The 23,707-nt window shown below is 62.9% G+C and overlaps 3 protein-coding genes across 3 annotated transcripts; all 3 read right to left on the reverse strand.

Annotated features, from left to right (window-relative positions):
* Positions 1–3,005: 3,005 nt before the first annotated feature.
* On the reverse strand, positions 3,006–9,218 carry LOC109256365 (uncharacterized). Its single transcript, XM_053909514.1, has 6 exons — positions 9,205–9,218; positions 7,907–7,941; positions 7,534–7,827; positions 6,228–6,314; positions 5,323–5,429; positions 3,006–3,920 (listed from the first exon to the last, which is right to left on the reverse strand). Exons 1-6 carry the CDS (start codon positions 9,216–9,218, stop codon positions 3,720–3,722), a joined length of 738 nt encoding a protein of 245 aa, XP_053765489.1. The 3' UTR covers positions 3,006–3,719.
* PBXIP1 (PBX homeobox interacting protein 1) lies at positions 9,076–18,844 on the reverse strand. Its single transcript, XM_019431376.2, is given in 12 exon segments — positions 9,076–9,818; positions 10,224–10,552; positions 10,554–11,399; positions 11,939–12,070; positions 12,165–12,220; positions 12,472–12,495; positions 12,599–12,838; positions 14,384–14,555; positions 14,634–14,698; positions 14,858–14,984; positions 16,227–16,313; positions 18,810–18,844. Coding segments are annotated over 11 exon segments (2,088 nt in total). The 5' UTR covers positions 16,278–16,313; positions 18,810–18,844; the 3' UTR covers positions 9,076–9,772.
* Positions 18,845–19,687: 843 nt separating this feature from the next.
* On the reverse strand, positions 19,688–23,683 carry PYGO2 (pygopus family PHD finger 2). The gene is given in 4 exon segments (XM_053908735.1): positions 19,688–21,684; positions 21,686–22,426; positions 22,960–23,009; positions 23,405–23,683. Coding segments are annotated over 4 exon segments (1,221 nt in total). The 5' UTR covers positions 23,508–23,683; the 3' UTR covers positions 19,688–21,357.
* Positions 23,684–23,707: the final 24 nt, after the last annotated feature.

A 23,707-nucleotide genomic window follows, 5' to 3' on the forward strand; every position in this document is an offset into this window, starting at 1 on the left:
CTGAGGCGCCGGGGGCGTGGCCGTGGCGTCACGCGGGGAGGGGCTTGGGCCGGCGCTCGCGTGGCCGGCCGCGCGGGTTTGGAGGCGCCGCCTGTTCTTCCCCAGGGAAGTGCAGGGACTTCACAGCGCAAAGCGCTGACCCCGACGGGGTGGGCTCTGGGGCTTGGAGGCCAGCCCCGGACGGGATTGCCTAACTTTATGCGGAGTCCAGTCGGGAGCTGCGAGGGTCTGTCCCCTCCTCGAAGGCCCGCTGCCGTGACAGCCGGTCCCAGAGGAGTAAGCGCAGTGGCCTCCAGCCCTGACCGTGGGCCCGTATCTCTGAGCTCGTCAAAACGGATCCCGGAGCCCATTCCTGCGAGCCACAGAGTCACTCAAGGAGAAGGGGGGAGAGGACGCCGGACCCGCGTGGGAGGAGCCGGAAAACGGCACAGGAGCGATGAAGGAATGGCCATGGGTCAGATGCAAAAAGGACGGTCTCCAGGAACATCTTTTTTTTTTTTTTTTGAAGCAACTCTGAGATCACGCACTCATCAGTGCACTTAGAAGGCAGCCCCAAGTGGGGTTTTAATCCCAGCTCAGACACTTCTCCGGTCACCCTGGTTCATCACTGGTAACGCCCACCTCACAGGGTTGCCTTGAGAAGGAAATGGGAAAAACACAATGTAATTAAAACCCTTTGTAACTTCTCAAGCGTCATCCAGATGTGGAGTTGTTATTTATGCTGAGCACGGTGTGGTTTTAGAATTCAGCACAGGATCCGATCTCCCAGCCCACCTTCACAGAAAGCTCAGATCCCTCCTCTTCTGTCACTAGAAAGGACTCCGAACTGCCCCCCACTTTCTTTTTCACCTGACTCAGACCTCACTCCTGCCTTTCCTATCCCCGCTGGAATTCCCTACTGATGATCAGCACATCCTAACCTCTTAGAGCTTCTCTCCTGCTCCCTGCCTCAACTGTGTCTCACTGTCCCCTGCTGCCCTCTCGCATAGAGTCTTATCACCTCCCCCCCCCCCCCAGCCCTCAGATCTCAGCATAGAGTGTCTGTGGCCCCCTTCCTTCCCATATCAGCTTCCTGACCTTCACTCCCGTGCCTCTTGGGAAACTCCAGCTCCTACAAGGCTCATAGCCACCAGGCTGGGTGGCCTTTGCCCTCGTCAGTGCTGACAGCCACCAATCCTGGCACCTGTTCCCATTCAGGCAGCTTAGCCACAGGCTCCCGTCACCACTGTCTGTGATCTTCCTGCCTGCTTGGTTTGACCGCTCCGTCCCTTGGCCTCAGACACCAGCTCCCATGGGGACACCCTGGGCCTTGCCACCCCCCAGAGCCATCCAGCCTGCAAATTTGCACACTCAGCCACCTTGCTCTCCAAGGTCACCTGCTCAGATAGTCTCCGGAGCAGTGCTTCCCTCTCAGGGACACATTAGCCCTTGAGACTCTGTTGTATGGCACCGCCTCTTCCCTCCACAACCAAAAAGAACTCACAAGAGTCAGCAGGTGTGAGATGACAGGCGGGACGCTGCAGACAATGAGGCAGGAAAGAGGGAGGAACAGGACTGTCCGCAGGACAGACAAGCTCCCTCACAGACAAGCTGGGAGGGAGTGGCCAGAAGCCTGGCGGGTGGGGGGGGGGGGGGGACTGCGATGAGAAGCTGGGGATGCCAGACACGCTGCCTCACGGGGCTGCCTCACGGGGCTTCCAGAAGCTGATGCTTGAGGAAGCGGGTGCTGGCCTCGGACCACAGAGCAGTGGCCCCACGACTCAGGAACACAATTACCCCAGAGGGTCACTCCTCACTAAAAAGGCAGACGGTCTGTGGGGCACCTGGGGGGCTCAGCCAGTTAGGCGTCTGACCCTTGATTTCAGCTCAGGTCGTGATGTCATGGTTCACGGGATTGAACCCCACGTCCGGCTCTGTGCTGACAATGTGGAGCCTCCTTGGGATTCCCTCTCTCTCTCTCTCTCTCTCTCTCTCTGCGCCTCCCTCCGCTCACACATTCTCTCACACAAAGTAAGTAAATAACAAAAAAATAAAAATAAAGAGAGGTTTGCTTCACTGACCCAGAAGACGGCTCGGAAGTCAAGTCCAGGCCTATTGGAGGAAGCCCGCTCACGGTGTCACCAAACCCAGAACAGTTTGAGCCCGCAGGGGACCAGGGCCTACACTCCTGCCGAGCCGAGAGGAGGGAGGGAGGGAGGAGGCGGGCTTTGTCAGTGCCCTCCCAGCACCGCCCGGGGCGAGGGAGCCCCGATAGGTGGCACCACGGTCCACCCCTGCGAGGCCAGCCTGCCCCATAGATGCCACGTGGCTCAGTGGTACCACCGGTTACCCTTCCTTCCGCTTCTGGCTCCTCTTCCTGTGGCCGTTGTGCAGCTGACCCAGCGCCGTCCTGCACCAGTGCCTGTGACCGTGGCCTCGGGGGCCGTGCAGCGGGGCAGGTGAGGCAGAGCGTGGGGCGGAAGGAGCGCCCAAGAGGAAGAGAAGAGAGGCAGTCTGAGTCCTTGGGAGCCGAGGGAGAGAAGTCCGTTCGTTCGTTCATTCGTTCGTTCATTCGACGTCTGTAAATGCCTGAGACGCACCAGGTACCGCTAGAGCTGGGACAGTGAGCGAACGAGAGCCTGCTCAAAGAGCATTTGTTCCCCTGAGGGACCGGCAACGATAAAGCAGCTTCAAAATAGAGCGTGAGAAATTTCATCCCAAAACTGGAGAGGGGAACAGACATAAATTAACATCCGCCTGATGCTCTGATAGAAGCTGTAAGTGGCTCTAAGTGGCACCATCGTGTGGTTCCCCCTGCCTGAAACACCCTTCCAGCTGTCTTTCTGCGGAGCAGACTCTGAGTTGTACTCCAGCACTTAGCCTGTGACACCTCCTCCCCGCCTCCCCACCCCTCTGCCTTGGATCCCTGCTTCCTATGCTCCTGACATACCTCACGCTCACCTCACACTTGCTTACCACTTACTCACACATCCCCCCCACACACATAGGTAAGAGTTACTATCTACTGAGCGTTTACTACGTGCCAGACATTTATTTACTCAATCATGTGACATAAACACTACTATCCCTACTTAAAGATGAGGCAACTTTAAGTGGCACAATTATTAAATTTTTTCAAGTGTATTTATTTTGAGAGAGAGACCGTGAGAGGGGAGGGGCAGAGAGAGAGAGAGAGAGAGAGAGAGAATCCCAAGCAATATCCATGCCTCCAGTGCAGAGCCTGATGTGGGGCTCGAACCCACGAAACCCTGAGATCATGACCTGAGCCGAAACCAAGAGTTGGACGCTTAACCGGCTGAGCCTCCCGGGCGCCCCGAAGTGTCACAATTATGATGAGGCTCATTATAATTGAGACACTTGCCCAGACATCTATTAAATAGATTATTGTACATAGCGCCCCACCCCCCGGGATCACTCCGGAGAGAAGGGGCAAAATGCTTCTAAACACACAGGTGGACAGTCAGAGACTTACGACCCGTCCCCTCTCGTGACCCGCCTTCCCTAAGTTGCTAAGTGCTCAGCAAGGGTGAACCCAGAGGAAGGACAAGGCACCGGCCAGCTGTGAGTTTGTAAGTTCTCCGGCCTTAAGAAACGCCACACGCCGACATCCCTGGAGGTGAGAGGCGTCGAACCTCTCACTGGACAGTGCGCGCTCCCAAAAGACCGACGGAAAGTTGGATTCCCCTGCTCAGTCCTCGGTCTATGAATTATCTCCGCCGCTATGAGGTAAGTGTGTGACCTTCGCTCTTATGGCCGAAGCCGTTCAGAGGGCACGTAGCAGAGTCTGTTGGCACCTCCAACTCCAGCTCCCGGCTGATCTCACCCAGAACGCCGGGCAAAGCAGGGATCCTCCGATGTTCAAAAGAAACAAGCTCTAAAAAGTCAGCTAGTCTGCCCATGGATGGTGGCCACGGCTCAATCTGGAATACGACACAAGAACAAACAGGATTTTTGCTTAAGCAAGCCCTATACCCGTGGGGGGGCTTGACCTCATGAGCCAGAGACCAGGAGTCGTGGGCTCCACCGACCCAGCCGGGCGCCCTTAAGCAAAGATTTTTTTTTTTTTTTAAATAAAGATTCAGGATTTAGAAAAATCTTTTTGTTCTGTGAGATTATGATGTACTGAATGCCAGCTTTGGAGCTGGGGACTGGCCCCACCTCAGCCGTTGAAGAGCGATGTGTTGATTTCATGTCACCGTTTTTCACCATCTTCGAGACAGACGCTGGTATTTACTCTCAAAAGGAGATGGACAGACTCAGCTCCAAACCAGGAGCTGGAAGTGGCCGAGCTGGGTCTGCGTGGCTCCAAAGCCAGCGGTTCTGGCAGCCAGGGGGGCCTCCGGGACCCTCCCCGCCCCCCCCCCCCCCCCCCCCCCCCGCCCCGCCTCGGCCTGCCGTGTAGGTCCTCGCCTGTGTCCCTCCCCAGGCTGCCAGAAGGCAGGTCTGGTGGCGCCAGCCGGGCCAGGCCTGGGGAAGCGCTGCATGAGCCACGATAAATAAATGAATGAGCAAATGGATGGCTCTTTGGGGGAGAGTCTGGAGGCCAGGCCTCTGCTCCTGAGGCCCCGAGGGCATTTGCAGGCACCCTCAAGGCCGAGCCTCGGAACCCCACACCCCGTTGTTCCGGTCCCGGGGCGGCTCCCCCCGCCTCCGCCCCGCTGCAGTCCTCCACGGGCAGCCTCCTGTCTGTCTGGCTGCCGCTTCTCCGAGTGGCAGAGGGGACACCAGACGTCCCTACAGCACCAGCTCGAGCCACCCAAGGGTGACTTCAAAGCTCAAGGGCAGAGGGAGGAAGAACCGGTTCCCCCAGACCTCGCCTTACAAGCTTGAGGAGCGGAGGGAGGTGGGGGGGGGGGGGGACAGGACGGGGACAGGGGACTCTTAGGGGTTGACAGCCAAGGGCTCCAGCCCCAACCCACCCCTAGCAAGCTTCGTGACCCCAGACAAGTGATTTCTCTTTCTGGGCCTCACTTCTCACTCTGAACCAGAGGCCGGCTTCATGCCCGTGAAGGGCCGCTCCGGACCCAGCCTCCTCCTGCCCACAAGCTGGGGCGCATAAGGGGCTGCGGTGGCCAGAGAGGAAGTGCCACAGGGCCAGGTACCCACGTGGCTGGGTGGGGGTGTATGGACCAGACAGAGACACGGGTGGGAGCTCGGGCTTCCCGGCCTGGGGCCTCCTGGGGAAGGTGGACAGTGCCCGCGGATGGTCTTGGTCACTGTCCAGCTGTGACAGGACCATAGGCAAGCCACCTCCTCTCTCTCTCTCTCTCTCTCTCTCTCTCTCTCTCTCACTTGTCTGTAAGAGGGTACTGACGGTCTTACCCTCTCTAACATCTGCTTGTCCGTGAGATGGGAGAGCCGAAAAGTCTGTGGCCCAGGCGGGTAAGGGGTGGCCGGTCTCCGGGCAGGCCTCACGCCACGTGGGGTTTCTGCAAGGGCCCGAGGCCACGTTCCGGATGAGCCAGCGTGGCAGGCCTGTTTGGTCTGTGGGTGACTGACGTTCCAAAGGGGGCTAACCCTTCCTCTCCACGGTGCACGGCTTAAGTTTCTGCCTTCCCTGCCCCAGCCTGGCGACCTGTCCCTCTGACCCTCAGCAGACAGGTCACTCCCCCTCCGGGCCACTCCCCCCACCCTTCAGGCTCAGTAAGGTTAAGAGTCTGACGCTGGTTGGACCTTCTCCAAGGGGGCCCTGACTTGGGGGGATGGGGAGAGGGGACGCACAGCCGGGGAGCAGTGAGGGACCTGCTGGGAGGCTGGCTGCCCCCCCATATCTGGCAAAGTCAAGCCCAGCTGCCTTCCCCTCTCCACCCCCCCCCCCCCGACAAGACCAGCCCCGCCCCTCCTCCTCTGCCAGCACTGCGGGGCGGGGGGGGGGGGGGGGGGGGGGGCCTGCTCTACCACCTGTGCCAGGGCTGGGAAACCCAGCGTGTCCTCGACCGCCCGCTTTCCCCTGGCCTTGTCCCATCCAGGCCTGGGCCACTCGAACTCGCTGCTCCGGCCACGTTGCCTCTCTCCCAGGCTGTTGGCTGACACCTTGAAACTACCCCGATGTCACATCCTGGCCACCCGCTGCACAGCGCCCAAGCCTACCGGCCCTGGTACAGGCGCCCAGCCTCCACTGCCCGTGGCAAAGCCCCTCCTTAGACTTGCAGGTGGGCCTGTGGGAGAACGGTGAGCATGAACTTAACCATCTGGCCCCAAGGCTGTTCCCCCTCCCCGGGCCTCACCTCTGCCCTCATGGCAAATCCTACTGTCCTTCAAAGTCCAGGTCAGAGGCCAGCCTTCCCTCCTCTTCACGCCCTGCTGACTCCTCCCTGGCAGCGTGAAGAGAGAATTCTGCCTGTTAAATCCATCCAGCTGCTTGCAGGGGCGGGGGGGGGGGGGGGGGTGCGGGCAGCACTGGGATCTGCACAGCACCGGGCAGAGTGAGATGCAAGCTGGCACCCCTCCCCCACCCCTGCCAGCTCCTGCCAGGCGGTTTGGGAAAATGCTCTCGGTGTCCACTGTACTGATGGGGAAGCTCACCCTGAAAGCAAGGGGGCGCCCGGCCTGAGGCCCGCAGGTGGGAGCCGGTGGGGACCCGGGACTGGTTTCCCCCGTCTTAGCTTGCTCAGACCAAAGGTCTGGTTAGAGGAGACCTGGGCGGGGCCTCCATCGGGCCCAGAATGAAGAGGAGGGGCTGAGCGGGGCGGGGCCTCTTCTGGAAGCTGAGGCCGGAAGCTGCCCAGCAGGCACGTATCTCAGCGGTAAAATGGGAGGGGAGGGGGCTGCTGTCGTCGGGGTTCAGGGATAGGCAGCCCGGTCCCACCCTGCAGCTCCCTACCAGCCCCCCATAAGCACGTGCAGGTGAGGGCCCGGGCACCCCTGCATCAGGGTGGCCCCGGGAGGTCCCTCAGGCAACAGCTGGTCTGGCAGAGGCGGCTGGGAGAGGGTCTTGGGAGGAACACACACCCCTGACCTTCAAGGAGCCTCTGGGGAGCGGGGGGGTGCCGGCCCCAAACTCACCCAGGACCACATCTCTGCCTCCAGGATGGGTGATGGGAAGCAGTAGGGAGAGGAGGCAGGGGGACCCCAGGGGCGGTAAGGGCTGGCAGGGGCACCAGCGAGGGAAGGCGGGGCTGAGGGCAGCTGGGAAAGGGCAGTGGAGGAGCCTGGGCAGGGGTGAGGGGCACAGATGGCGGGCTGGGGGACAGATGAGAAGTGAGTTTGGGGACCAGCCAAAGGAAGCAGGAGGCCCAAGGGGGCGCCCCTGACTCACGTGATTCCCCCAAGTTGCCCCTTGCCCCTGGGGCTGAGCTCTTAGCTGGGGGGGAGGGGTGGAAGGTCTCAGAGGAAAGGGCAGAAAGGCCCAGAGCTTAAACTGGAGGGGTCCAGACCAGACCCTGGGGGGCCACGCAGGGCTGGGGGCAGACGCCAGTGGGTTCGCTCCCAGGTTCCCCCACCCCTGTGGGTACCAGCCAGAGCTGCTGTGGGTACATGAGGGTGACAGAGAGAGGGGCCTCGTGTCCTGTGATGGGAGTGAGGATCACCTACCTAGGCCAGCCCAGACACAGGGTGGCCACCGGGCAGTGGCCCTGGTGTCCTGACCGTCCCCAACAGACCCCTGGGGCTCCTGGCTCTCTTTTTCTCTCGGATACAGGGGACACAGCGGCTTCGGAGACCTCAGACCCAGCTCAGCGCTCCTACTCCCTGAGGGGCTAAGAGGGGCAGGGGGCTTGGGGACCCTTCCCAGCCTCCCCCAGACTTTGCGATGCTTTTCAGACCCTGAAAAGCCCCCAGCACCCACAACCTCTGGGAACCCAGGGAGGCCAGGCTGTGACCCCTCCCCTGAAGCCAGGCCCCTCCCCGGATGAGGAATCTGGCCTCCCTTCTAGCCTGAACCCCTGCCCTGGAGACTCAAGCTGACCAGTCAGCTGTTCACGCAGCATAAATTCTGAGCACCTGCAGGCGGTGAGAAAGGTGAACAGGATAAAAAGGCATCCTCAAGAGGGGACGACGGTCTACAGAGGGGACAGTCTACGGAGGGGACGAGGGTCCATGGATGGGGCAAGGGTCCATGGAGGGGACGACAGTCCACGGAGGAGACAAGGGCCCAGAGGGGACGACAGTCTGTGGAAGAGACAGTCCGTGGAGGGGACGACAGTCCGTGGAGGGGACAGGGGTTCAGAGGGGACAACAGTCTGGAGGGGACAGTCTGTGAAGGGGACGAGGGTCCAGAGGGGATGAGGGTCCACGGAGGGGACGACAGTCTGTGGAGGGGACAAGGGTCCAGAGGGGATGACAGTCTGGAGGGGACAGTCCGTGGAGGGGACGAGGGTCCATGGAGGGGATGACAGTCAGTGGAGGGAACAAGGGTCCAGAGGGGACAACAGTCTGGAGGGGACAGTCCATGGAGGGGACGAAGGTCCATGTGGGGGGGGGGGTGAGGGTCCATGGAGGGGACAACAGTCCACGGAGGGGACAAGGGTCCAGAGGGGATGACAGTCTGTGGAGGGGACAGTCCGTGGAGGGGACGAGGGTCCACGGAGGGGGGGTGAGGGTCCACGGAGGGGGGGTGAAGGTCCATGGAGGGGACGAAGGTCCACAGAGGGGGCGCCTCCTCACACACACCCTGCGCTCCTGGTTCAGCCCCCAGCCAGAGGCCCGCAGGAGCCCGTTGGCTCACAGCCCTACGACAGCCAGCGGTCCCTCCTCAGCCCCCGCCGCCCACCACAGCCCCTTCTGGAGCCGGCAGGCGCTCTCCCCTTCCTGAAGTCACACTGCGCCATTCCGTCCCTACACTCGCACGGGACGTGCAGGCCGGTCGAGGAGCCCGGTCAGGAAGGACTTCTGGGCAGTAAGTGGCCCAGCGGACTCTGGGTCTTGGGTGGGCGCAGGCCCTCACCTCACCTGGCCGGGTGGGTCTGGGTCTGGGGCTCTAAGCCGTGCGGGAGGCGAGGTCAGCGGCAAACGTGGAGCCGGGGCGCCACCTAGTGGCTTCCCACCTCCCAGCCCAGAGCCCGGTGGGGGTCCTCCGCCCCTTCCTCACACCCTCTGGCCGGCGACAGCTTTTGAGTGCCAAATACAGAACAGGCATTTTGCTTACATCGCTTTATGTAATCTCTCCCCAGCCCCCCAGTCCCTTTGTTTGAGGATCAGAAACCCAAGGTTCCCAGAAATTAACCTGCCGAGATCTCTCGGCCGGGACGGGGGCCCAAGGCTCACCCTCGGGAACCCATGGCCCTCGGCAGCTGTGAGCTCCGGCCCTGAGGGCCCGAGGCGGGTGGGGAGGATGAGGTGGGGACAAGGTGGGTGTGGGGTCCCCTGTGCTTACACGCCAGCCCAGTGACGGAGCCCCCAGCCGACAGCACAGCCCCAACAGCGTTTCCTGGGGCTGAGTCTTCAGTTCCCATGAGGTGGGGACGGGGAGGAGGCAGAAGGAGACTTCAGTCCCCGGGGGCTACCGCTTTCAAATGTAACAAAACCCCAAGGAAAGCCCTCGTGCTGGGCCTCCATCCCAGGGGGCACAGGCCAGTGTGTGCAGCCAAGGGGCCCCTCTGGGGGCACATGCACCAAGGCTCTCTGGCTGCAGAATCAGATTCCTGTCCCCCCACAGCCCCCCCCCCCGCCCGCTGGCCCCCAATCATTTGCATATATTTGCATGAACAGCAAGGCAGGTCCAGCTAAAGCCTTTTCTTGGCAACAGTGGCATCAGTGCAAGGCCGGGTGACTCTCCTAGGGAGCCGGAGAAGACGACAGTTCAACGGTCCCCGGGGTCAGGGGACCCCGGGCCTCAGCCCCTCCCCGGGCTCCGGAAGTGTCTGTCCTTCTTCCCTGACCTGTGGGGAGACCAGGTGGGGGCAGGAAGAGGCCTTCAGGACCACGCCGCGTGGTGAGAAGAGGCTCCTGTAGCAGCGGGGACCTGTCCCCCCTAAGGCAGGGGGGGACGGACCCACCCTCCCAGTGTGAGGTCCCCGGCCAGCGAGGCAGGAAGCCTCCTCGGCACTGCAGGTACACGCTGGACGCAAGTACTCGGGAGGAAAGGGCCCCCCAGCCCGAGGGGGCTCCCAGGACCACCGTGGAGCGAGCACAGGCGGCCTCCTGACCTCAAGGGAAGACCGGAGCGCATCTGGATGCTGCTCGAAGGGGAGCCCGCCGTGGATTACAAACTCAAGACTGGGACTCAGGGCCTGTGCTCCCTCACCCCCCGCCCCCCCCCCCGGCCCCCGCCCACAGCTGCCCACCTCTTCTTCAGTGCTTTGTCTCCAAAGAAGTGGCTGAAGATGAAGCCCTCAAAGTCATCCACCTCATCGTCGTCACCCGTCTGCCTCACCGCCACCTCCTCCAGGCTGTCCTCCAAGGCATCCACAAAGTCCCGGAAGCGGAGGCGGTCATGGCGGAAGATGCCATCCTCCCCAAAGTAAGCGGGCGAGAGCGGCAGCTCCTGGGTCAGCTGCCCGGCCCAGGGCAGCCGCGCCAGGTAAGTGGTCAGCACAGAGGCCAGCTCCTGTCGCTGCACCGGGGCCAGCTCTGCCCCGAAGGCCAGGCCCTCCTGCCGGGCACACTCGCGCACGGCCTGAGCAGCCCTGCGGGGCCCGGTACTTGCGCCTCAATAGCTCGGCCCACGGTGCCGGTGCCGGGCGGCCTCGCCCGTCGCTAGCGCCCTCCTCCCGCTGAGGGTGCTGCTGCCCCCCGGGGGGGTGAGGGCTCCCACTCCTCCTAGGGCGCTCCTCAGGGCCCTGCCGCCTGGCGTCCTTCCTGCTGCCCCACTCCGCCCCCTGCGGCTTGCCCTCCCCCCAGCCCTCTGCCACCTCCCGGCCCTCACCCCCCCAGTTCTTTCTCTCTCGACCAGACCCCTCCTTCTTGTGCCTCCGGGGCTCAGCGCTCCGGTCCCCCTGCCCACCCCGCCGCTTCTCCTTTCCACTCCACTCCCTGGGACTCTGGAAGCGGGGCTCCCGGTGCCCGGCCTCTGAGGCGTTGGCACCGACCCCGGGGTGCCCGCCCCACTTCTCCAGGCCCTGCAGCTTCTGGGCCAGTCTGCGGCCCAGCTCGGCCAGGTCCCCTCGGCCCGCACCGCTCAAGCTCTGCTCCAGGTCCTGCCGCACCGCCCCCAGCAGCCGCCGCTGCCTCTCCAACTCGCGCCTTAATGCCTGGGCCTCCGCCTCCAGCCGTTCCTGCTGCTCAGGGAGGCCAGGGCCCGGCTCCCACTCCCCGGAGACCCCGCCGCCCAGAGGGCCTCCGCTCCAGGGGACGCACACCCCGTCTGGGCCCCGCACGCAGCCGGCCCGCAGCCGCTGCAGCTCGGACTCCAGGGTGCGCTGGGCGGCCTCGCCCCGCCGCAGGGCCCCCCGCAGCCGCGCGTTCTCCTCTTCCAGCTCTCGGGGCTGGCGCACCAGGCTCTGAAGCTCCTCCTTCTGGGCCTGTGGTGGAGGGTGCCACAGGAGGGTCGGGAAGGGCCCGGTGCCTCCCGCCCCGCTTCCGCCCAAGGGAGTCGGCAGGACACGGCCTAGGACGCTCAGAGAGTCTGGTTCTCAACCTCCTCGCCATCCACAACCTGCACCGAGCCCGTGACCCCAAATTCCGTCACAGACCTCAGCTTCCACGTCCTCTACAAGGACACACTTCGATCCACCTGAGATCGACCAGACGCGGCTCTCACGGCCCTTTCTGCCTCCCACACCCAGAAGAGACGTTATTAATCGAGCCTCGGCAGTCCTACCGATCCCTGTTCACACGGGGCCCCGGGCAGACTGCACCCATCAGGCAGGGTGGCCTCAGGCAGCGGGGGCGCCAGCCGGGATGCCAGCCGGGCCTGGGCCGTGGCCGCAGGGTGTGAGCAGAGAGCCAGGAAGAAAGCCTAACTCCAGTGGACAGAGGAGATGGTGGTGGGAGGCGAGCAGAGGCAACCTGTAGGACACACACCCCTCCCACCCCTCCCCTCACCCCTGCGTGTGCCCACCTGGAGCTGGGCCTGAAGCAGCCGAATGTCCTGGTTCTCCTTGGCCAGCTTGTCCAGCAGGAGGGCCATGCTCTGCAGGCTGGGCACCCTGTCGGGGGGTGCTGAGGCCTGCAGCGGCTGCCCCAGTCCATCCTAAGGGCACAGGAGCCAGTGACCCCTCCCGCCCCACAGCCAGGCCGCCCCGAGTCTCCCGGACGGTCCCCGCGCCCCCCACGCCATCCAGCACCTCCGCATCCGAGCCGGTGTCTGGGAAGGCCTGTGGCTGTGCTTCCTCCGTGGGCCCTGTGGGAAACCAAAGTCCCAAAACTGGCCCGCTCCCTCACCCCTGCACACACACGGTCACCCGCCTGCCCTGGGCCTACCCTACGGCTGAGAAGTCCAGCAGGAGAGGGCCGAGGGTCGCCCTGAACAGCTGAGAAGGTCAGTGACTGAGCAATGAATGCACAGCCCAGGGGCCCTACTTCTGACTCGGGGAACCGCCAGTGGCCTCCCTGAGGCCGGGCAGGGACGAGCCAGGGCCCCGCCCCACTCACCGCTGTCAAACTCCGAGAGGCCGCCTGAGGATGGAGACAGAGGGGCTCGGTGAGGCCAGAGCGGAGGAGAGGGGCAGGAGGGGTCGCGGAGACAGGGAGGAGGCCGCGGCAGGGAGGTAGCGCTCACCGCAGAAGAGCAGGATTCCCAGGCCCAGCAGAACCAGGGCCCCAAGGAGACACACGTTGGGGGAGAGGCCCGGCTCCCCGCCCGCGCCCTCGCCGCGGGCCTGGCCCTCCACGCCCAGGGCCGCCACGGGCCGGGGGGTGCTGGGCTCCCGTCCCCGCCGCCTCCGCAGCCCCTCTGCCTCCACGTCTGTGTCTGTGTCGTCCTCACTGCTGGAGTGGCGGGCCTCCTCCACGGGCCAGGCTGGAGAAGCAGTGGGCACGAGGCAGTGAGGTGACCGCAGAGAGAGACATAGTCAGGGACCCTGCCCCCGTCCACCTGGGCGGTCTTCAGATGCCCGGCCTATGGGGGGTGGGGGTGGGGAGGGGCGGTCCTTCTATCTGCAAACTCAGGGAGCAGCTCTTCCCTAAAAGCACCCCCTCCTCCACACGTGCCCCCCACCCAGCTCCCTCGGCAGCTCCTGTGCCCGCCGGGCGCTGCCTCTCAGTCCGTCCTGGCTCTTCCCGGTCCTAAAGGCGAGGGTCCCGCGGGGCCCGGCCATCTCCCCGCACAGTCACCCACATCACTGACTTTCCTCCGTAGCAGATGAGCCCCCAGTCCGTAGATCCTGACCTGGCCTGCCCACGGCCCCGGGCCTGATGACCATCTGCCAGCCACCCTACCTGAGTGTCACCTGGGGACCAAGCTCTCAGTACCCCACCCTCCACACCGGTGCCCCCCCCACCCCTGTTCAGAGAACGACCCCACTGCTACCACCTGGCCACCTGAGCCCTCCCCCCGGGCCCTCCCCCCACACCCCTGCCTCGTGTCTGCCTACCCTCTCTTCGGCAGCTTTGCGCGAGCACCTCGCTCGTGCCCTAAACGGCCCAGGTCTTGCCCTCTCCCTCCACCCCGTCCTTCAGCAGAGAAGGACTCGCCCACTCCTTGGCCACAGCCTTGGCCAAAGGCTCCTCAGCGCGGGACAGGCGGCCCGTGCCTCTGCTGACGACCAACGGCCTGCTCCTTCTCAAGATGCCCTCCAACCTGAACCTTCCCCCGACCGCTCCCGCCCCTCTCTCCTTTCCCTCAACTGTCCCCTGGCTGAACCACTCTCCCCTCCCCTCCCTCCTCTCCCCTTCCCCCTCCTTTCCCCACGCTCTTGTTCTGACTTCCATTTGGTTCAGACGAGTCTGCCTCTCACACGGGCCACGCACCGCCCACTCCCCCTCCCCTCCTGGGCACAGAACTGACATGTGAAAGAGGCTCAGGGAACAAGAGTTGAATCTAGAAGCAAGAAAAGAAGGGGGGCGCCTGGGTGGCGCAGTCGGTTAAGCGTCCAACTTCAGCCAGGTCACGATCTCGTGGTCCGTGAGTTCGAGCCCCGCGTCAGGCTCTGGGCTGATGGCTCGGAGCCTGGAGCCTGTTTCCGATTCTGTGTCTCCCTCTCTCTCTGCCCCTCCCCCGTTCATGCTCTGTCTCTCTCTGTCCCAAAAATAAATAAAAAACGTTGAAAAAAAAAAAAAATTTAAAAAAAAAAAAAAAAAAGAAAAGAAAAGAAGGGGCCTCGTGGCACAAGGGAAAGAGTCAAGCAGACCCAGGCCCTGCCGCTTACCAGCTGTGTGACCTCGGTCAAGTCACTTGACCTCCCTGAATCCTCGGGGGTAGTGGTGAGGTTTCACTGACACAGGGCAAGGCGAGTACTACGCTGCTAAGTGCTGGGGCCTGGACCAGAACCGTGCTCAGCAGCAAACGCCCTGCCCCCCGTTCCTTCCAGAAGGAGAGGAAAGACGGAGACCAAAAGGCTCTCACCTGCGTTGGGAGATGAGGGCAGGCTCTGTGGGGGGCTGTGACCCTCCAGGTCCTGCGTGTCTCGTGTGTCTTCTGGGCCTGCCACCACAGGGGCCTCCTCCAAGTCTCTCTGGACCACCATGTCTCCCAGGCCGGAGGGCTTCGTGGCACAAGCGTCACCTTCCAGGACACCCTGAGCAGACACAGCCACGAGCGGCTCCAGGCCTCCCCCCTCTCCAGTTGCCCTCCCCAAACCGGTGAAGATCCTCACCTCGGCCTCGGTCTTCTCTGGCAGAAGGGGACCGCACTGGGGACTTTCAGTCTGGAAGGGGGTCTCTGCAGCAGACGAAAAGGCCCAGGAAACATACCACTGTCCCCCAGATGAACTTCCTACACAGCCCTCTGGCTCCCACAGGCCCTACCAGATTAGAAGGGGCAGGAGACCCCGCAGCGTAGAGGAAGGCGGCTGCACCCGCCCTCAGGAGGGCCTGTTACCTTCTCCATTCATGGCCCCAGCTAGTTCATCAGCAGCTGCCTCGAAGTGGCTCCGAGGGGCCTGGGGAGCTTTCCCGGGTTCTGGGTCCATCCTGGATTCTGGGCCCAAGGTCTCCACGGGCAGGCCCTGGGGGAGGGGGTGCTCCAAACCAGGAGCACGGGTGCTCTGCTGGGGTCCCTGGGGCCAGCCGCACGGCCCGGGGACCCCCACCCACATCTCACAAAAACCTACGCGTGCCATAGCGAGCTAACGCGAGGTGGGGGAGGGCGGCGGGCGGCAGCTCCTCTCCCTGACCTCCCTGACCTCGCTTGACCTCCCCTCCCTGCCCTGCCCTGCCACCGTGAGGGACTTCCAGAGGCAGCTGCTGGCCAATGGAAAAGTGCGGCTGGGCCAAGACACCCCATCACCTAGGAACCTGGTGCCCCCCACCCTCCCAAAGAAGCCGGCCAAGGCCGGGGTCTCCCACCTCCCCACCAATGGAAGCTGCTGACTGGCTGGGAGGTGGGCGGGCGGCAAGAGAACAGAGCCCCCTGGCCACTTAAAGGTCACGATCACGTTCCCCATGGGTTTCCCTGCAGCGTCCACTCGACAGGCCGCCCACTTTACTCGCATCTTCCAGGCTTTTCTGGCCTCTTCCACTGCCCCAGACGCAGCTGCTGGCAGCCGACAACTTGGCCCCCCCCCGCCCCAGTTCTGCCCTCCCTGCACACCCCTGCCCAGCAGGCCTGCCACCCGCTCACCCAAGCAGGGCTTCTGCAAGCCCTCCAAGGATCGTTGTGCGCCTCAGTCCGTTTCTGTGCGGTTTTCAAACCGCTCGTTTCACCACGGCCACCCCTCTAAGCCAGGAATCACAACCCCCTCTTACAGCGGGGGACAGAGAGGAAGGCCCCGCAGTCGTTCTGGGCCGGGGCTCTGGCCCCGGGCCCTGTGTCCTGCCCTCGCTCCCACCCTCACACCCCTCCCCCTGGCGGTCCTAACACTCCAAGTCACGGGGCCCGGGGCCCTTGACGAGCTTTCTCCGGCCCCCTCCCCCTTCTTGGTGGCTTTGGGGGCACAGGAGCCCACTGGCTTCCTGCCCCCACTGCCAGCCGCGCTGCCCGACCTTCAAAACACTCCCTCGTTCACCCCACCCACAGGCGGTGACTGTCCCGAGGCCCTCGAACTCACAGCCCTTCTGTGACTCCCCCACCCAGGAGGAGGCCTGCGTGCTGGGGCCTGCTCCCCCTCCTCCTGCCCCTGGAGCTCCTCTCGGCCGCCAGCAGGAGGTGACACAGGTGCCCGGCAGAACCGAGCAAGGGGACAGACCCAAAAGGCAACCCAGCCCCGCAGGAACTTCTCTCCCACAGGGTTCCCAGGCCTGCGTCCTACCTCCGAGCCGGCAAGCACCCAGCTGTTGTCAGAGTCTGGGCAGGAAGCCATGGTTGCTGGGGTCCCCGAGGGGGCTGTGGCTGCCACCTGCGGAGAAAAGTGCTCTTAAGGACCCCGGTTCCCTTCGGCGAAGGCAGGATGCAGAGAGCAGCCTTGGCTGGGTTCCCGGGGCTGAGCAGTGGCTTCCAGAACCAACCCTTCGAACCCTGACACTTGAACTTTCCTGGGCAGTATCAGCTCTTACAGATCAACACCTGTCAGCACACACAGAGAAGTTCACCTGTGGTCCCTGGGAGACTGAACTGATTTTGAAAGGTCCGAGCACGGAGCTGGAGAGGATCTGGGGGTACCCGGGCCAGCGCCCCCAGGTTAGAGCCAGCGGAAACGGAGGCGTCAAGGCTGCTGACCTGCCCGGGACGAACAGCTAATGGGAGGAGGGAAGAGAACAACCACCCAGGCCCCCCCACAATCACTCCCCAAGCCCCTCACCGGGGCCCAGAAGCTGAGACTGGACGGCCTCCTTCCCACTGAAGTGTCCTGCCCACCATACATCCTTCCTACAGGCTGGTCAGGGGTTCTCAACGCTGGCTGCACACCGGGGCCGCCCGAGATTCTGATTCAACTGATTTCGGGTCAGACCCAGGCATGGGTCTTGGGGGTTTTTGTTGTTGTTGTTTATTTGTTTTTTAAATTTTTCTCTTTAATGTTTATTTATTTTTGAGAGAGAGAGAGAGAGACAGAGTGAGAGTGTCAGACGGGCAGAGAGAGGGAGATACAGAATTCGAAGCAGGCTCCAGGCTCTGAGCTGTCAACACAGAGCCCAACTTGGGGCTCGAACTCACAGACGGTGAGATCATGACCCGAGCCGAAATCGGACGGCTCCACTGACTGAGCCCCCAGGCGCCCCCCCCCCCCGCCCCCGCCAGGCATGGGTCTTCTTGGAAACCTCCCAGAAGGCTCTCTCCTGTGCAGTCCGGCCTGAGAACACCTGACATGGCCCAGACGCGTTTCAGCACACCCTTGGTAAATCTCCTCATCACACTGACTCTCCATTCTAAGTTCTGTTTCCTTTCTATGTAATCTGCAGGGTCATCCCATGGAACTCAAGGCAACTGGGAAAAGGGTTTAAAGACAGCCATCGTTTGTCAAGGCCTTACGGTTTGCAAAGTGCAGACGAAAATCAGGGCTGCGGCCCTGCGCCCTGCTACTCGCCTCTGACTCGGCAGGTGGGGGTGGGAAGTCACGCCAGCTTCTGAAGCCTGACACAAAGTGGGGTAAGGAGAGGGAGACCTGTCCTGTCACTCCAGCCAAGACTGTCCCCTGAGTCTGGGCAGCTGTGACGGGGACCTGGCACAAGGCAGGAGGATAAGATGAGCTGACCCCCCCCCCCCAAGTCTTGGGCTGTGGTCCTTCAGAGGAGGACACAGGACCACTCACAGAGGGGCCAAACGGGGGGCACAGGAGCAGGGCTCTGTAAGGAAACGCTAGGAAGGGAAGTGAGGCTTGGGAAGAAACGCTTAGGGACCCCCTGGCGGCCCCCATCTGTTTAAGCTGGTGCCAAGTCCTGCGCAGGGTCCTGATACTCCTGTGGCCTTTCAAGACCCACGCCCGGGACAGACAGCTGACGGTGTCTTCCCCAAGGCCTGTGCCTCCTAGACACGCACAGCCGTCCCACAGGCAGACAGGAGAATGGCTGCAAGGACCCCCACACCACATCCAACGGGACCCCCTGGCCAGCTTCTGAAGGCATCCACACAGCCAGCCCTGTTAGGCCTGCCTGCCACTCTCGGGCCTTCCACCGCCTTCTGTCACCATCTCCCCATTCCCAGTTGCTGCGCGTGACTGTTAACAGGTGGTGGCAGGAAGGAAGTGGCAGCAGCTTGGGCTGAAGTCTCTGTTTCTCCCTGGCTGTGTACAGCCTGCTCGGGTCCTCCAGAACCAGGAACCATGGCAACCAGGGTGATGTCAGACTCACTGTCTCCATGGAAACCAGCCCCGGCATTTGGGTCAACAAAGACAAATACTTCTGAGCCCCAAACAGGAGACAGTCTGGAACCCCTGCACCCAGAGTTCCAAACTCTGCCACTGCTCTGTCCGTAGAGTGCATCCAAGATTCCAAAAGATGGCCCCGTTCTCCTCAGCCCGCATCGCTTTACCTTTTTAGGAAGTTCCCTTCTCGGTCCAACCTACATCGTTCCCCGTGGGGTTTCAGATCTCGTTCCGGTCTACCTCTCCACCTCCACCCTCCCCACAAAAACGGACCTTAAGGCTTGTCAGACACTCTGCTGTTCCTAGAGGACAGCTAAAGGGGGAGCTCTCCCCCCTGCACAAGCTGGCAAGTCTGGCCCAACTCAAGCCCTGTAGGGGTGGCTGCCCCAAACCTCGGAAGCAAAGGACCCCCGCGCCACCAGAGCATGCCCGGGGCGCCCGAGCAAGTGCCGGTCCGGGACACGGCCGTCCCGGACGCCGCCTCTCCAGGCCCAGCAGGGACCAGCGTCTCCACGCCCCTCCCGTGTGATGGGGTCCGCGCGACCCCTGCCCCGCCGGGGCCTCACCTGACCCAGCAGTACCCGCAGTCCTCACCCGACTTGTTGCGGCCTCCCCGGGTTTCCAGCCCAGGAGAGGAGGGGCCCACGTGACCGGGACTGGCCAATGGAGAACCAGTGTCCCGGAGAGGGCGGAAACTTTGGGCCAATCAGCGCTGGAATCGAGAGCCGGCGGAGGGGAGGGGGACCTGCCGGGCCCCCAGCCCCGGGCTCTCCTCCCACGGTCGGCTGGGCTTCCCGCAAGCTGGGTTTTCGGCGACCTCGCCTACTTTCCCAGTGTAGAAACAGTTGCTAGGGGGAAGACCCAAAACTGAAAGCGAAGGGTGGTACCTCCCGAGACCGCAGGGGCCAGGTCGACCCCAGGACAGACAGGGACAGCTGCAGGATGGGGGAAGGGAGATGGCATCCCGTGGGTTGGAAATAACCCTCCCACCGCTCTCCTCGCCCTGCGCCAGTGCAGATTAAGGATGCCACCGCTACTTTTCTAAAGGGGACACCTGGAAAGCATCCCCAAGTGAAATCTGCTAGACCAGGGGCAGCCCCCTTCCCACTGCACTTGACCTGGAGCTCTACTTGACCCCTAACCCAAACAACTGGGGGAGGGGCAGTAGGCGCTAAACCCAGAAACACCAACGGCACTTGCCTCCCTGGGGCCCTGGCTCCAGGCCGGGTCCAGGAATGTGCCCAGAAAAGAACTGCTTTCCCACACCAGGGACGCAGGGGGAGGGGTGGCGCACACAGGCCTCCCTCGGCTCCTCGCCTCGCACCAAGGTCAGCTCAGGGGCCAGAATCTCCACCATTCTCTCTTCCAGGAACCCTGGGCACGTAGGTATCCTCACCCCTCAGGCATCCGCGCCGGCGGTGGCAGAGGTTAGTTCCAACCTTCGTGTGCTGAAACAGCCAGGAGTCCTCGTCTGGACTTTCAAGTCATTTTATTAATCCAACCGTACAAAAGACCCCCACCACCACATCTCTGCCACCCCCAGTTCCTTCCAAATAGTGTAGAGGGGGCGATTGAGCAGACCCCTCCCCAGGAGCCACTTACAAAAGGCGGAGATGGCGGAGGAATGGGGGGGGGGGGGAGACGTCACAAAAATAGCAACAGATAAAAGAGGGGCCACAGAACCACAAACACAACACACAGCTGGGGGCGGGAGGCCGGACACCGCGGGAGCGAAGCCGAGGCCCCTCCCTCCCTTCCCACGGCCTCGAAAACGGCTGGCTCCACCCGTGCAGGCAAATGAGTTCTTCACATGCTAAAGTCACGGGGGGGGGGGGGGGCGGTGTGTGTATGTGTGTAGGGTGGTGGGTGGGTGTGTGTGTGGGTGTATGTGTAGGGTGCAGGCAACCCCTAGCTCCTCGCCAGACCACACGTGTGCCTGCTTCCCCGCCCCGCTGAGGAACGTGTGCAGGAGCCCGGCCGGCCGGGGGCCCATACCCGGCAGGCAGCGCCTACGAATCCGTATATGAACCCATCCAGCCCAGTGTGGGGCTCTGGCGGAGAGGAGTGAGAACTGCTAGATCACCTGGCCCCAAAAGATCTACAGAAAGGTAGCACACACCCAGGCTACGGACTGCACTTCGGGGGCCATGGCTATGACAGTCCCACGGCCTCCCTCCCCCACGGGCTGGGCCAGGGAGCCTTGTCAGGAGATGAGGTATAAGGGCTCCGTGCCTTTTCAAGCTTTCCTTCAGTCAAGCCAGGGAGGCAGAGGGATATAGGTGACGAAAGCTCTAGACCAGCGCCAACACTACTGTGCAACAAACCGAGGGGGGGGGGGGAGGCATGGGGAGCACTGTACAACCAGAGTCCCAGGTCCCAGGTCCCAGGACAGTCCAAACCTCAGATATTCTGGTCAGACCACATATCCCAATTTTTGGCAAAAATATGGTCATTAAAAGCCCAAGAGAGGCTGAGAAAGGGCCAGTGGCTTTGGTATGAGGGACACAGGTCCGGACAGCATCTCTCTCGCACAGTCTCGAAGCCCCAAATCACCAAGAAACTGCCCCAGCCGAGCGCTCTCCTGCTTCTCCAAGCTATTTGGTTGTCTGAGGGGGTGAGGCCTGGGTACGTCGTGGAGGAGGCAAGGGGAGGGTAAGAAAAGGGAAAATTCCCCATTCATTACCTAAAGCTGTCTCCTAAAGCCCATGAAAGTGTTACCGCGGGGATGGGACCCCGACTCCTCTGGCCAGAAACCTTTAACACTTCACTCCAAAAACTAAGGCTGCAGCTGCGGGGCTGGACAGGCGTGTTAGGCACAGGTGCTGGGGCGTCCGTCATCCGCACAGAGGAGACCCCTGCCCTCCGGATCTTCTTCCAGCCTCTTCTCCGTTGCAGCCATACCCCTAGGCCTTCAGAGACGGGAGCCACCACAACGCTGGTAGGGCTTTGGTTTCCTGATCTCTGCAGATCTCAACGTGTACAGGTAATTTTCCAGAAAGGCGAGCGATCCAGACTCTTCTGCCTGCCCACCTCAGGTCCTTCTCTGCCCTCAGGAGCCACCGTATCTCTGCCCCCTGGGGACAGGAGGCCAGTGGAAACGAGGACCGAGAGCCAGACTTGGGAACCCTCACCCTCGCCAGGGTCAGCCATCGTTAGCAGCCACCAGCTGCCCCACGCCCTCGCGGATGTACACAGACTGGATCTCCTTGGTCTTGAGGCAGAGATCGCAAGCCCAGACGGCGGAGGCCTCGGTGGTCAGCAGCCCGTACGCGCTCTCAGTCATGCCTGTGCACTCGCGATGGAACCACTTCTGGCAGGAGGCCTCGCACAGGATGGCGTCCTGGTCGTCATTCACCTCGCTGCGACAGGCGCCACACGGGTACACCAGGCCCGGGGGAGGCTGAGGCCCTGACCCCCCGCCAGCTTTGCTGGGGGGCGCCAGGCTGTTGGCATCTGGGGTTCCCCCCCCCCCGCCCACTGCTGTTTGGGGGGAAGCTGGGCTGGTTCCCGTTAACCGCAGCAGCTGGGGAGCCCGAGTGAGGCTCTGGGGGAAAAGCAGTGGGAGCGGGGGGATTCAAGGGCTTTCCCCCATCCTCACCACCAGGGCCAGGAAAGCCAGGGTCCGGACCAGGGAAGGGACTTGTGTTTGGGGGCAGGCTGGGGAGCCCCTGACCAGGTCTCTGGAGAGGAGAAGGGCCAAAAGGTGCCCCTGGCTGGGCAAAGCGTTGGGGGAGAGAAGGAGGGCCCAGCTCCCCTCTGGGAGGCTGTCCCATGGTGGGTGAGATCATGGGGCCAAATCCTCCCACCGGGCCTGGCATCATCTGCCCACCAGGAGGGCTGAAGTTCTGGCCCAGAGGCTGGTTGAAGGGTTGGCCGGGAAAGTTCATGTTGCCTGGAGGTGCGTAGCCAGGGCCCTGGGGGGGCATGTTGAAAGCTGGGCCCATAGGATTGGGAGGGAAAGGAGGGGGCTGGCGACGGAGAGGCTGGGGACCCCCTCCACCCCCAGTGCCGTAGCCTGGGGGTACCTGGCCTGCCATGCCCCCCTGTACGCGGAAGCCTCCAAAAGGGACAGGACTGCCAAGGAACGGAGGGGCTGCGCCCCCCACCTTAGGGGCTCCGAAGTCATCCTCAAAAGGGTTGGATGCAACCAGGTGATCCACCATGGGAGTCGGGGGTGGTGCAAACTCCGTCAGATGTGAGTATGCAGGGCCCTAGTGGGGAACAGAGGACGAAGAAAGGATCACAGAAGGAAACACACAGCTAGAAGCCAGCAGAGCCGTAGAAATGCAGGACTTGTTCTGGAGGCTGGTAAAGGCCAGCTCGGATCCCAAGTCAAGACAAGCCTCAGAACATAACGGAAACAGGGGGTGGAAAAAGCAGACAGAACCGCGCTGGAATCCTAGCTCTGACTCCAAACAATCTGGAGACCCTCGAACAGGTACTCAACTTGTTAAAGCCTCAGATCCTCATGTGTAAAATAGGGGCAGTGCCCATCTCCCAAAGCTGCTGAAGTACTAACAGCACAAAGTGCTAGAAAAAAGACGGCTCTTCCTGACAGATAAGATCCTTGGTCAAGTGGCCTCACACACAGCCCTCGCGCCCCCCCCCCCCCCCCGCCGTCGTTAGGAAGTTGAGGGACAGGACCAGAAGCAAGAAAACTTTCTCTTCTCCCCGCACGAGAGGCTACATCCCAGCCTACTGGAGTGGCAGCTAGGAGTCACCCCCACCGTCAAGCACCATTCACCTGAGTATTTGACTTCCTTCGCTTCTTTTCTGGGCTCTTCATCTGCAGACCTAGGAAGAGCAGCAGAATGCAGACCCAAACGCATCTCCCTGAGGCTGCCCCGACCTCCTGCCTCCCGGACGCGCCGGAGCAGCTCTTCTAACTTGGACACGCACTCGCTCATTCACTTAACAAACACGAACAAAGGTGCGCTACGAAGAACGCTGCACGGCCGCACTCTCGGCTGCCTCCTCCCTTAAATGAGACACCCCCCACCCCGATGCCCTCAGACTCCCAAGTGGCTCCTGGAGTCCGTGCGTCTCCAAACCCTAGGGTCCCCAATCTGTGACAAGGACCCCCCCCGTCCCCCCGCCCGAGCCTCCCTTCGGGTCCCCCGGTCCCAGGAACCCCCGCCTGCGCCCACCCGCCAACGTCCCCCCGGCCGCCAGGTCCTGGGCGCTCTCACCGGCCTTGCCCTGCTTCCTCCCGGTGCCGGGCGGCGCAGGGGGCGGTGCGGGGCCGCCACCTCCCTCCAGCTTGTCCGGTGGGGGCGGCGCCGAGGCGGCCATGGGGCGGGGGGGCCGGGGTCAGCGGCGGCGGCGGACGGACGCGCCCTCGGGCGGCACCATCGCCGGGAGGGGGCTCGGGGCGCCCGCAAGGAGCGGCCAGGCCGGGCGGCGAGGCCAGGCGCCGAGCACAGCGCCAGCCGCCCGCCCGCGGCCGCGGCAGCAGCCGGAAGCGGAAGTCGGCGTGGCCGCCGCCGCGCGGC

This window comes from Panthera pardus, unplaced genomic scaffold, assembly GCF_024362965.1.
Source record: "Panthera pardus isolate Hobbes unplaced genomic scaffold, ASM2436296v1 HiC_scaffold_21, whole genome shotgun sequence".
Classification (NCBI taxonomy): Eukaryota; Metazoa; Chordata; class Mammalia; order Carnivora; family Felidae; genus Panthera; species Panthera pardus.